The sequence below is a fragment of the Tamandua tetradactyla genome, chromosome 9 (genome assembly GCF_023851605.1).
Source record: "Tamandua tetradactyla isolate mTamTet1 chromosome 9, mTamTet1.pri, whole genome shotgun sequence".
NCBI lineage: Eukaryota > Metazoa > Chordata > Mammalia > Pilosa > Myrmecophagidae > Tamandua > Tamandua tetradactyla.
Window position 1 is genome coordinate 54,869,990 of NC_135335.1, and position 13,700 is coordinate 54,883,689.

The 13,700-nt window shown below is 53.0% G+C and overlaps 1 protein-coding gene across 2 annotated transcripts in view; it reads left to right on the forward strand.

The window, feature by feature from the left end:
- The window catches only part of TENT4A (terminal nucleotidyltransferase 4A), a 42,584-nt gene that overhangs the window by 10,204 nt on the left and 18,680 nt on the right, over positions 1-13,700 (forward strand). For both annotated transcript variants that reach the window (XM_077116821.1, XM_077116822.1), the window contains exons 2-4: positions 11,237-11,360; positions 12,229-12,275; positions 13,213-13,333. In XM_077116821.1, the coding sequence (XP_076972936.1) occupies positions 11,237-11,360; positions 12,229-12,275; positions 13,213-13,333 (292 nt within the window). The remainder of the gene's footprint in view (positions 1-11,236; positions 11,361-12,228; positions 12,276-13,212; positions 13,334-13,700) is intronic.

Consider the following 13,700-nt stretch of genomic DNA (forward strand, 5'->3'; position numbering starts at 1 on the left):
TGGCTGAGCAGCGTGGGCTGGTCCGAGCTCCGCTGCTGATTACTATGATGCCGGAGGTGCTCCTGAGAGGCCTTGTACCCGTGGGCAGTCGTTGAAGCTGATTCTGCTCCCTGAAAAATCAGTGGAGAGAACTTTGAAATAGAAAGCTTAAAAATCACTCATTCTCACCACCCAGTAACCAAACCACAGTGAATGACTGACACTGTAGGCCTCTCAAAGCTTCGAGTAGATGCACAAAGGAATTGGGAAACAGAAATTCTTTCATTTAGATTCATGCTATCTTTAAACAAAACTTACTAAATTTTGTTTAAAAGTGAAAGTAGGGTTCAATATCAGATGGAAACAGTGGTCTCTAAGAGATGCTGCCAAGACTAAGAAAATAAAAAGGATTAGGAGAATCTTAAGTGACTGGAGTCATTGCAAAAAATTGTATAAAAGCCTAAATGAAGCCGTGTGGCTTTGCTTGCTGCAAGGGCAGCTGGAAGGTTCCCACTCATATGCGTGCTCCCATCTCCTGATTGCATCAGGCCGTTTCTGTGTCTGAGACTTAGGCATTTGTGTTTTGTCTTGAAACCCTAATTGCTACTGCTCGTTCAGCCCTCCGGCGGTTCCAGGCCTGTCCTGGGCCATCCCGTGGTTCCAGGCCTGTCCTGGGCCCTTTGCTTTATGTGGCGACTCCTCGCAACCCCAGCATGTGGGCCCTGGCATGGTCCGTGTGCTTGCAGGGTCTTGTGGCTGCAAAGTAGCTAAGTAGGCACGGCACCCTGGCGGCTGGGCCCCTGTGCCATCCTGGTTGTTTCTCACTCGGCTCCAGCACTTTGCCCAGGCTCCCTTCTGATTCCAGAGTTCTTCCAAGGTTCGTGCTGGTGGGTTTCATGAGTTTTTCATTTTGCAGGCAGAGCTCATAGGCCCAAGACCCTATGTCCCGATACCTTTTGGTGCTGTAATCAGCTCACAGGATCCCAGCCTGTTGGAACATGCCGAATGATGTTGACCTGGCTTCCAACCCTTGGGACGTGCCGCTTCCTTGACCAAGGCCGCCTTTGCTGGGCCCATACTTCTACCCTCTGTTGACGCAGGGCCCAGTTCTTTCCTGCCGTGTGGGCCTTGCTTCCTCTACTCTCTAGAGAGGTGGCTCTGTCTGCCCTTCTCTTGGCCGTGCTTGCCTCCTTTTGGAGTCTGGAGCCTCCTGGGCTGTTTCCCCATCGTGAGCCTTGTTCTGCTCTGTTTGCTCATCCTTGCAGGTCTGGCTGCTTCCTGCCCTGTCTCAGCTCCACACCAACTCTTTGGAGTCTGACCTGATAGCCACATAGAGATTCACCTTTTGAATCTCATGTTTGGCTTTTTTGGTATTTACTTATTGCCTCTCCACGCATGTATTCCACCCCCACCCGCACCCCAGTTAGGCTCAGTGAGAGCTAGACCTTACCCAGTTGCGTCAGTGGACAGGGTGGACCTGCTTGGGGGTGGGAGGCCCATGGAGGTGGTGCCCCCTCCCTTGACCTGCTGCCTCCCAATGCCGAGGCTCCTGCAGGTCAGTGTTTGCCTCATCCACAGGTCCTAGGGAAGGAGACGCTTTCCAGGGTTAGTGAGTGGTTTTTGCTCTTGGGGAGAGAAGGTTGACCTAAACCCCCAGGGTCAGGTGCCCCCTCTGGGGCTTTTCTACCCTGAGGGCACTGGGTGGTGACACCTGGGAGGCTGAGTGTTCAGAGCTGTGCCTGGGGGTGGCTGCCAGGCGGCCAGAGGCTCTGGGGAGCCGGAGGCTTGGAAAAGCGGGAGGTCCCGGGAAGTGGGAGTCCAGGGAAGTGCTCTCAATGGCTGCAAGCAGAGCAGCGGCAGGTGCAGTGTGGCCGGAGGCTGCCCACCTGAGTGTACGCAGCTGCCATGGAAGCTCCCTGGGCCTCTGCAGCAGTTTGGGTGGTGGTGGCTGTAGCGGTCACGCCTGGCAGGGATTCACAGGGTGCCTGGACCTGGTGTGCGGGCTGTACCGTGAGCTACGGCAGCAGCACTGCTGCGGTGGTGTCACTGGGGCTGGAGCAGCATTTGGCCCAGTTGGCCGGCCTGGACCAGCCGTGGACTTCCTCAGCCGTCAAGAGGGGAGTGCTTGGGGTCATGTCCCCTTCTTCCCAGGTCTGCTGGGCTCTGACTTCCCCTTTCAGTGGTTATCTGCTCTCGTGGGTGGCTTCTTCAGGGGCCCTGGTATCGTGGGGTGTGTCAGGCGAGCACCAGGCCTGGCCTCTCAACCCTTGACTCGGGCTGTGCTGGGGACAGGTGTCAGGGCCATCTTGGGGTGCTGGGAGGCTGCCTGTGGGGTGGGACGAGGCCATGAGGGATGCACGTGCTGGCCAGACTGTGAGGCCAGGGCTGAGGGAGCCCAGGGTTTTTTGAGAAAACCCTTGGGGCATGGTGGTGTCTGTTCAGCCTTTGGAGGTTGGTGTCGATGATAACACATTGGCTTTGGTTGTGATCGTAAAAGCAATAATGTTCTGATAGCTGAAAATTTGGAAAATACAGGAGCCACCTGTAATTTTGCCACTGTTAAGACTTCATATTTTCTTTCCATTTTAATGTTACTTTAAAAACATAAGAAATCTATCATTTTGATTCTAGTTTGTTCAAGCCCAATTCTAGACAAGCATTTCCTCGTCATTGGAAAGCTCTTTTAAGCAATTTTTAAGTATCTCCTGACCCACGTTGTTTGCCTGGTACTTGGACAGCTGTGTGCGCAGCTGCTGTGCATTGCCAAAGGGCCATAAGGAATCCACTGCTCTCTGCGCCTGACCACAGCCCCAGGCCAGGAGCGCAGGAGTAGGGGCTCTGGCTCTGGACTTGAGGGCCTCACGGCGTCTTGGGCATGTTACCACCTGTTGAGTGAACACTTCGTTTTCTCATCTGCAAAGGGGAGATAATAGTGTTTGCCCCAAAGGCTTTGCAGGGGCCGATGGAAGTGCTGGTCTGTGGACATGATGGCACAGAATTCCAGGATGTGAGTGTTTAAGACCCATGGGTTCTTTTTACATATCGCTTTCCTGAAAGGTTTCCCTGGTTTACTTTCCCAGTAAGTGGAAGGACATCTGGAAAAGTAGCAGGAAGAACAGCTGATTCATTTCAAAAGTGACCCAGTTACTTGAAAGAGCAGACAAGGCTTGGGGGACCTGTCCTGGCTCTCAGATGTGGCTTGCAGTTTCATGGAGGCACGTTTCTCCCTCCCAGCCTCAATGGTCTGCAGGGGAGCAGACACCATGGCTCAGTCAGGTGCCGCCTCTTTCAGGGTGTCAGGTCCCAGGTGTGTGCTTGGGCTCACCAGGCCTTGTTGCCTCCATAGAGGGCTCCAGCCAGTCCCTGTGGCATGGGGTGGGTCTTGGCTGTACTGCCAGGTGACATATTATTGGCTGTGAGTAGTTCTGACCCTGCTTCCGGAACATCTGTCCACGCAGCTTGTGAGTCCTGGACTCGGTGTTGTCCTGGTCTGCAGGTAGCAGTGGCTCCTGAATGACCTGCCAAGAGTTCTTGCTCTGTGAGCCATTTTGGCAGGTACTTTCTTCTGTTAAGTGGCAGGTTTAGAATAAGTGCACAGTCCCAGTTAGATGAAGCTCATTTTCCCCGACAATTATTTCAAGCTTCTGTTTAAACTCTTGCTGTCTCTCTTGAGGGGAAGACAAGGTTCTGCTCTCTCCTGTCTTAGTGGCCCCAGGGCCTTTGCTTGGCCTTTGCAGGGTGCTTAGGTATGCCCTGCCAGGGAGGAAGAGTGCCTCAGCTCACCTTGGGGTTAGTTCTGAAAGGCCCCTGGACATCCACTGGCTCCTGGGGCCACTGTGACCTCCCAGGAGTGGGTGGGTGGGGGAAGAATGGGAGGAGAGACCCACCTTTGTTGGGACCTACGGCTGAGTTTGCAGGGATCACAGCTCCCACCTTGGTTCCACAGTGGCAGAGCCCTTCTGTCCTGGTTGGTCTTACCTTCCCCCGGCTTTGCCTTGGCCTGTGCGACGGAGCAGGCTGTGCCCTCCCAGGCCACCCCCTGCTTGCATCCCTCCCCCTCCTCTCCTGGTGCCTGTGGCCTCCACCAGCCCTCAGGTCCTTCCTGGGTCCCTTAGCTTCTTGCTACTTCTCCCAGGGCCTTTGCCCTTCTCCTACCGCCTGCAGCCTGTTCAGTGCCCCGTGTGGAAAACGAGGCTTTGATGGCCTGGGGACGGCTGGTTGCAGACTCTAAAAGCTTAGCAGCCAGCTCGTTTTCAACAGTGTTTAAAGAAACTCTGGAGACACAAATTTGCTAAATTACCATTCCAGTTAGTTTCCTTCCACTTCTTTTGAGTTTTTTTGTTTAAAGCACCTCTAAAGGCCCAATTCAAGGCTTTCTAATTAATTTGTAGATATTAATTGCCCTGTGATATAATTGAAAACAAAAATGCTTTGTCATCAGCTCATTAACACATCAGTAAATGGGTGCTTTGCAAAGGATCGTCTCCCTCCAAGTGGCTGAATAAATTATTTTGCTGAGATTCCATCAAATCATGTTTTAAAATCTGTAGAACCCCAGAAGTGAACTAAGACATTGTTTTAGGCAAAAATGCATATCGTGTGTGTCGTGGAGTTGTGGCAAGGGAGCTCCGATGTCCGAAGAACCACTGGTTTTAAGGCTTCACAGGTTTTTAGAAGAGTGGGAAGTAAGGAGAGAGAGAGAGAATAGTCTGAAGGGTTCCAAGTATTTTCTACTGTGTATTATAATGTAGTGGGAGATACTGGGAACAGAAATAGAAATGACTTGTCATTCATAAAATCACGTTTCCCGAGCTCTTGGGGTTGATGTGGTTTAGGTGGGGAGTTTAGGGTAAACCTCGCTGTGTGCCCAGGGGTGGGCGTGAGTTGTGCAGGCGTGCGATGGCAAACTGTCCGAGGTCGCAGCGTTTGTTGCAGTCGGTGCTGTGAGCTGTGGTCCCATAGGCGCACACCTTGTGGGCTCGGGAGCTGGAGTTGCTGCCACCACATCAGGAGGGCACATTCATTCCTTCTTTCCGGCTATTTGTTCCCTGGGAGGAAACAACAAATGGGATTTGAGCTTTGACTATTGCTCTCGCTAGAAGAAGCCCCCAGATTTAAAATCCAGGGTCTGGGCCTGAGTCGGCACTCTCCTGCCTTGTGCTGTCACTGCTGACGGGCGAGCGTTTTCCACTGTTTCTTGTGTTTCCTTTGCAGTGAGTTGTGTGTTCAAATTCTTAATTAAAAAATGCACTAGAGAATAATGCTTCAGAATTCTGTGCTCCAGTAGTTTCATGATTCACCTAGAACTCTGGGCTCAACATTCGCATTTTTCATAAAACAATCGGAAGAGGAATCATGCACAGCTTGCTTCCAGGTCATGTATGAATTTATGCTTCTCCCACGTGGAACGTCCAAGCTGTACACGGCTAACATGAGAGGAAGCTGTGGCCAGGGGAACCCCAGTTCCCATAATAGAGATGAGCTGGCGGAGGCCACAGCCCGGGGTCCCCTAGTTCCCGCAGCAGAGACGAGACAGAGGCTGTGGCCAGGGCCCCCCCCAGTTCCCGCAGCAGAGGTGAGCTGGTAGAGGCCAGGGTCCCCCAGTTCCCACAGCAGAGCCGAGCCAGCAGAGGCCACAGCCCGGGATCCCCCAGTTCCCGCAGTAGAGACGAGCTGGTAGAGGCTTCAGATAGGGGACCTCAGGCCATGACCAGGGGTCCCCCAGTTCCTGCAACACGCAGGCTGGACTAGCTGAACTGCTTGCTCCTGCATGCAGGGTGCAGGCTCTCTTTCCCACTAGGTGACCTCACGGATGACAGAGCTTCAGGCCAGGCCCCCAAGGCCTCTGGGGGCTGGGTGGGCCCTTCCATGTGTCCCGCCAGCACCTGTGTGGTTTAGAGCGAGGTCTGAGTTGTGGAGAACTTTCCGGGTTTCACTCATGGCCCACGGCCACGGAGTCCTGGTCTGCACTCCTGTCTGGGGGCCCTTGTAGACACCTTGCCCTGTGTCCTGTGGTGTCTGGACACCGATGGCAGTAGCAGGCTGAAACATTTGAAGCTGTTGTCTCAGTAGGCCAGGAGCATCAACTACACTTAGCGCCTTGTGGCTCCTGCGGAGGCCGTTATTGGATGTCCTGTTCAGAAAGAGGAAAAGGTTTCATTTTAAGCTGCTGACTTCAGAAATATTAAAACATTATGGAAGGGTGAGCCACGGTGGTTCAGCAGGTAGAATTCTCGCCTGCTATTCCCAGAGATCTGGGTTCAATTCCCTGTGTCTGCCCATGCAGGAGAGAAAAAAAAACGTTATAGAAAAAGTGGGTTTTAGAGATGATGGGGGATATATAGTCATAGCCTTGTTCAGTTCCGCAGTTCTTTCAGTTATTATACAAGGTAGGGAGTTGGAAAAAGGTAACTGCAGGGTAATTTGTTGCTAACATTTTAAATTATTAAACCCTAGTTTTGTAAATGCAGCAGTTTGTGTTTGACTTGTGTCCAGAGCTATGGTGTGTGGTTTTGACAGAAACAACTTATTTGCCCACATGTGGCCATAAGATGGGGGTTGGTGGCCCGAGCCCCGGGCCCAGTGCCTGTCCCTCATCCCTTGACGAGGTGTCCCCAGCCTGTAGCTCAGGCCGCTCTGCCTGGGGACGGCCACTCCGCAGGTGCGCAGCCGCGGCGTGTCTGGGGAGGAGGTGGGCATGCATCTCTCCTGGCCTCGAGAGGCTACTCTGTGGCACTGCCCACCTCAGCTTTGCATCCAGCGGCTACGGGCTCAGGGAGAAGTAGCAGAATTGCGCCGTTGTGGCAGGGACTAGGCTGTCCGCTTCTGGCTCTGTTGCCTCCTGTGTGCTGCAGGGTCTTCCTCCTCTGCAGAGACCCCCTCATTCCCTCTGGTGGCTGTGCAGCCACTTGGGGCCAGCACAGGGCAGCGTCCTGCTCGGGGTTCCTCCATGTGTCTTAGTTTCTACAAGCAGGTTGACTAGCCCACAGAGACAGGCCCTTGGAGCTGCAGGCGGCATCTCAGGGGGCAGGGATGGCCGTGGCAGTGTCTCGGAGGATACAGACGGGGCTGTCGGCAATTTGGGGGGCATAGACGGCTGTCGGCGTCTCGGGGAACACGGATGGGGGTGTCTGAGTCTCAGGGAATACAGACGGGGTGTTGGCGTCTCGGGGAACACGGATGGGGGTGCCAGCGTCTTGGGGGAATAGGAGTGCTGGTTTCTCGGGGCATGGGTGGGGGTGTCAGCATCTCGGGAGACACCGACAGGGGTGTCAGTGTCTCGGGACACGGATGGGGGTGTTGGCGTCTCAAGGGGCAAGGATGGGGGTGTCGGCGTCTCAGGGCACACGGACGGGGGTGCCAGTGTCTTGGGGGCACAGAGTGCTGGTGTCTTGGGCATGGAAAGTGGTGTGACCTGCTCCGGGAAGCCTGGCCTGTGCACCACGAAACACGTGCTGGCTGGGCTTTGTTTATATGTGGCGCATTTTGTAATGGAATTTCTTTGTAAAAATTTGTGAGCTCTGTCAGTCTTTGCTTTGTGATTTTTATTGTTTTTGCTTTAGAGTTTGGAAAGGCCCCCTCTAAGTCTGGGGTAGCTAATGGGCCCCTGTGTTTTCTTTATTTCTTGTAGTTTTTCAGACTTTGCAGAAATTGTGCTCTCCTTCATGTGTGTGGTGTTTTGGAGAACGGAATAAGGGAGGAATCTCGCTTCACCTTTTTTAAGCAGATGTGTCAGGGTTCAGTTCAGCTGCGGACAGTGAAGCATAGAGGGTGCAGCACTTGGGGGCCTGCTGCCCTTCCCGGAAGGCAGGTTGGGGGTGGGGGTGCACAGGTGGGAGGCCATGCTCTCGCTGCCTGGGCACGACCCCAGCGAGGACAGTGTGCGCCACCCGTGCTGTCCACGCGAGACCAGCCGCTCCCACCAGGTGTGCAGGCTGCAACTCTGCCCTCCACTGCCACTGTGCCTGGGGATGGCCACGCACAGACCACTCTGTGCTGCCCAGCCGAGTGCTGGGGCTGGCCCTGCACCCCAGGGGCCGGTGCCCGCCATGGGCTCCACACGCTCGGCCTGCTGAGAAGAATGAACTGCCTTCCTTGTCTTCATTTTTGAGCAGAAATGGTCAGAGCTTTTCTTCATTGAGATGGTTCTGAGAAAAGCTTTTGGAGAATGGCCAGGGGTAGAGTCAGCATTTGAAGTTCTAGAAAGATCAGACCATGTGCGTTTTGCCCACACTGGTGGCCGCATGTGACTCTGTGGTCACGTCGTCATAACCACGACAAGTAGTTTCACAAGGTGACGAAAGTGATGTGTAATGTTGGCACTGACTATTTTGTCATTTAGTACCGCTTAGGTTTTTACTTGCTTTTTGATTTTTTTTTTTTTTTTGCTTAAGATTTTAAAAGAATAGTTAGCCATTTACATGTTGTCTGCTGGCAAATCATGTTGCCTGGTGTGGGAGTGGAGTACTGCTTATCGGGTGTCCAGTGTCCATGGTGCTGTGCTTGCCGATGTGCTGAAGGGACGCATGTCAGGAAGGTCAGCGAAGGGCCTCAGCGGGCTGTTTGTCTTTGCGCCTGCCCTGGTCTGTGGAAGGCTGGCCCTGAGTAGATGCTGTCCTGGGCGCAGGCAGCCGCGATCTCTGGGCACAGGCAAGGGCCCAGGTGTGCAGTGTCCACCTGGCTGGCACACTGTGTCCAGCTGCTCCCCTGCTCAGCCACAGCCCCCCACCCTCACTGCCTGACTTGCCTTCCGCAGCCCCTCTCTGTCTTTCCGGAGCTCCCCAGGCGACCGGTCGTGGCCCGGACGCCGGAGTCTTCCCACCCACCGGTCGTTTCCAAGCCTTGATGGCCAGACTCACTCCTCCCAAGGGGGCTCTGCCTGGGAGATGTATCAGGGTTCAGTTCAGCTGAACTGAAGACCTGTCAGTGGTACCTGTGATTTATATTTTCTGGCATGTTATAGCAGTCGTTGGTTTCACGCTACCTTCTCTGTTCTACAGGCGCCTGCCCTGAAGCAGCAGTCCCCTGGTCTATTTCCCTGAGGCTGGTGCAAAGCTGGGCCCCCGTTGTTGCTCTGGAGCAGGCATACATGCCCTGTGCCCTCCGGGTGCGACTTGTCCCCTGCAGGGTGGCTGCGAGCGTTGCCTTCCCCTTTACCTGGTGATTCCAGGTACACTGGACTGAGGATGGCAGCGCACTCTCCTTTGCGTTGAAACCGTAGTAACATGTTTTGGCAGCTTGGAATGCCTGGCGTACAGGATGTTTAATGTGTTTATTTGTGGGATCTCGATGGAATTTTAACACTCCAGCTGCGGGTGGTCTTCCCCCACAACTCTGGGCCAGCCATTTAATTATTCCAAGCCAGTGCCCTGGAGGTTATAACTCCAAATTTCTGTCTGTTCACTGTTATCTTTAGAGTGGAGCCGGGAGGTGTAGGAGAGGCTGCTGTCTCCCTGTTGTCGATGGACTGACTGTCCCCTAAAATGCAGATGGCTAGTCCAGCAGCCTGCGCTGTGTGATGCTGAGCCTGGCACTGTTCCCTGGGGGGTCCCTGCAGTGACCGTGACGGCCACGGAGGAGGAGGTCCGGCCTGCCGACCGTGGGTGGATGTCAGCCTGCTCACTGGACAAGCCTGCTCTGGCTAGAAGCATTGCTAAACAGCAGGAAGTGTTAGGATATGCCTCCTACACACCAGCCCCCTGCAGCTGATAGGAGAGAGAAAGTTAAATGCCTGGCTGTCGGGGTTGGTGATCCGTCATTCTTGGACAGATAGAAGCTTTGCTCCAGAAATCTTGGAGTTTGATAGCTGTTTTGGAAAAACTGTCTTTTAATGTTGCACTATTTTTACATTTTTGGATCTGTTAAAAAGTGGACTGTTGTCTTAATTGAAACCAAGTTTGGGGGAGAGCTTTTCTTGCATTTGAAAATGTATTCATTTTCTGTATTTTCTTTTTTATTAAATATGGTAAACTTGGGTCCCTGTGATGGCATAACCGATCTGCAGGCAGTGGTGCTGTGAGTGGGCGTGTGGTGTTTATTTCCCGTGCCCGATGTCCCACAGCCATGCCACAGCGCTCCTGCCGAGTGTCAGAATGGTTTCTCCATAGCGTCCTTGGGAGGGAGGTGGGGGGTGTGGCAGGAAACCTGCTCAGGTGAGAGGGTGTGGACATACCTGGAACAAGAGCGGAAGACTGGAACGTGGCTTACCTTCTTTAGGGAGCACTCATCTGTTTGGGCAAGAAGTTTGGTACTACGCGCTCTTACGTGGACTGTTTGCCAGCTGTCCACTTAACCCCATTTTATTTTGTTTTCTACTTTTTGATTATTGAACGAAATTATATTAGAAGCAGGTGAATTAGATTTGTTGTAATTCCCAAGGAGTAGATCATTTGGCTTTTCCATTTTTCCTTAAACCTTTAGAAGAGAATGGCTGCCTTCTTCCCGGCCCTGGGACTCGGCTCCCCAGGCCCTGGCCACCAGCCTCAGGCCTGGCCCTGGGGTGACCCTGAGGGAGGGCTGTGCGGCTCCCTCCTGCCTCCCCGCGTCTCCTGGGAACACGCTTGAGGTCTTTGTTTAGGAAGAGGCCTGCTTGTTTCTGCCCCCCACGTTGGGCTTTGACTCCTGTGGGTCTTCAGGAGACAACACTGGGGTGCTGAGTTAGCTTGAGCGCTCTTGCTCCAGGCCCGCTCCATTTCTTCGGGTGCTGGGTGGGAGGAGCCACTTGGTTGGGCAGACCCTCTGCGCTGGGGTCCTCGAGGTCAGCAGTCTCCTCCACAGACATGTACATCCTCTTCTGGCCATGCAGCCCCTTCGCTGTACCTGGGCTGCTCACACAGATCCATTGGTTCCGTGGCCAGAGGCACCCAGAGGTGGCACTGGGGCCACTTCAGAGCTGGGGGCCTCAGGTGAGAAGCACAGCTGCTGTGATTGTACTTTAGTGCGCTCTCAATTCCAAGTCACCTTTTGGCTGTCAGAGGATCCTCTCGTCTTCTGAATGTGAAGTCACTGCAGTAGTCTTTCCAGGCATTTGGAAGCGCGTTGATACTTGGTATTGACACAGTTCACTTGTGTTCAGCTGTGGAGTAACCCTTACAGTGTGATTTCACTCACCAGGGTTTTGTTTCCTTATGTACTTTATGAAGAGAAAAGAATTTTAAGTGGCCAGAAAGAAATTTTAGCATCATACTGATCTAATGTTAGGGTGAAAAGTCTAGTTACGTTTAATTATAACTAATATGTTTTCTCTTTTATTCATTAGACTTCATGAGGAAATAATTGACTTTTATAACTTCATGTCCCCTTGTCCTGAAGAAGCAGCTATGAGGAGAGAAGTGGTTAAGCGGATTGAAACTGTTATTAAAGATCTTTGGCCAACAGCTGATGTGGGTATATCATTTTGCATTTTTGGGTCTCAGGACATTTAAACGGGATGGTGCTATGTCGGCTGGACCTGATCAGACATGAGGCAGCCCAGGAGGGGTCCAGGGGCAGGGCCTCAGCCCCCATCCCCATCCTCCATCCCTGACCTCCCAAGTGGGGACCTGGTGTCCAGCACCCTCCTGGGGATTCTGGGGCTGCTGAGTGTGCCAGCCAGTGGCCTGAGGCTGTGGTTTGTGCATGGGGGGACTATGTTCTTGTTTTTAGATTAAGTTTAAGGTTAGAACTTCTATCCCCCTCGCCCCCATCTGGTGACACCCAGTACATGGTGATTCTCGTAAGACCTCGTCCTGTGCCACCTTCACTGTGGACCGGGGGGTTCACCGCAGGAGGGTCTGGGCACTTGGGGATGCTGGCTGTTGCCGGCACCTGTGACCACATGGACATCCGTGGCTTCCTGTGCCTGTCCATCCCACTTCCCCACCCACCTGGGTGCATGTAGCCCCCACATCTGTGAAGATGGGGGGCAGCATTTTCCACTTCACACCCTGGTGCCTGGGGACTTGGTGACCGTTCACAGGGCTGCCCGAGGCCTGTCGAGTCCTCAGCTTTTTGTGGGTGGTGGGGTGAGGTCAGTGCTTGTCCCATCGGTTTATTTTGAGTTCAAAATATTTTGGGAGGCAGGTCTTGAAGGTAAAATAAGGTGATATTTTAGTTGATCATTAGACTGTTTGGGTTTTCTTCCCCACTCCAGCTGGCAAGATAGTTATTTTTATCCCCCTGTACTAGTGAGGCCTTTGTCCTAGTGAGAAGTAATGGTTTGTGACTGTGTGAATTGTGTCAGTGCTTTAAGACAGCCCCTCTTTCTTTCAGGTACAGATATTCGGCAGCTTTAGCACAGGCCTCTATCTTCCCACCAGGTGAGTACCTGGCCCCAACCCGGTCCAGCTTAGGGTTCTTGACCAGGAAGGGGCATGGCCTGTGCCAGCTAAAGGGAAAGGCTGGGGAGCACAAAGAGGGACCGGCAGGAAATAAAACTCAGCTCAGTATTAAGATAATGACCTGGTTGTTTGCACTTGATTTGATGGTGCTCAAAAGTACTGGGCACCAGAAACCTAAGGTGACCCATGAGAGGATGGGGGCAAGGAGACGCAGTAGGAAGCATTGTTTTTTGCCAATAATTCTGTACCAGGTTTTGAAAATAGATCTTAGTTTTTAATGAAAATACAAGCACACTTCTATTTAAACATAATTTGTAAGGAGTTTTATTTGATAGAAAAGTATCAAGTAGGTTTGCATCCTTCTAAAATTGTTTTCCAACTTTTCACATTAAGGACTCTGCATGTCCAATTATTATTATTATTTTTTTGCATGAGCAGGCATCGGGAATCGAACCCGGGTCTCCTGCATAGCATGGCAGGTGAGACCTCTGCCTGCTGAGCCACTGTGGCCCACCCATGCAATTAAATTTTATCTGTCGTTTCATTTAAAAACCATCCTTTCTCTTGTCCCAATTGATTAGCGTTTGGAGGCTAAAGAGGCTGTGGTCCCCTTGCCTGGTGGGGGCAGGTGGGGAGTCGCTGCCTCCGCAGCTACACACCAGGGCCTCGGGGTGTGGCCTTGGGGTGTGGCCTCGGGGTGTGGCCTTGGGGTGTGGCCTCGGAGGGGCAGGCCCTGTCACCACGCTCCTTGAACCGCTTGGCAGTGGGGGACGTCTTCTAATGTTTCTGCTTTTTACCTTTATGTCACATAGTTCCTAAGCTGCCTTTGTCTCCCACTTAATGGGGTCCCTTTCTGCCCTTGGAGGGGGCCCTCAGCCCCCGGGCAGGAACTGACCGAACACTTTCTTCTGTCAAGTGACATAGACTTGGTGGTCTTTGGAAAGTGGGAGCGCCCGCCGCTGCAGCTGCTGGAGCAAGCCCTGCGGAAACACAACGTGGCCGAGCCATGCTCCATCAAAGTCCTTGACAAGGCGACGGTATGTGTGCGGTGGCTTGAGTTGCCCCGTGTCCCCTCAGGCCTTTCCACGCAGCCCATTTCACTAGCGCTTATGGCAGTTTGAAGTTTCTCTGCTTCATTACCAGCGCGGAACGTGGCATTGACGTCCTGACCTGGGATCTGTGAGGTCAGCCTGTGCTGGACCCCAGGGTGTGTGCTGGTGGCCGCCCGGTGAGGTTGTAAGGAGAGGAGGCTGTACCTGGGTCGACACCTGTCGTGGATTGGGTCGTGGGGTGGTTGACACGTGGCGTTTACCGCAATCCACCTTTGCTAAGTTTTGTACTTAAGGAAGAAAAGTGTTTCTGTTCCTTTGTTCTGTCCAAAAACTGCACATATGTAAAAATCCT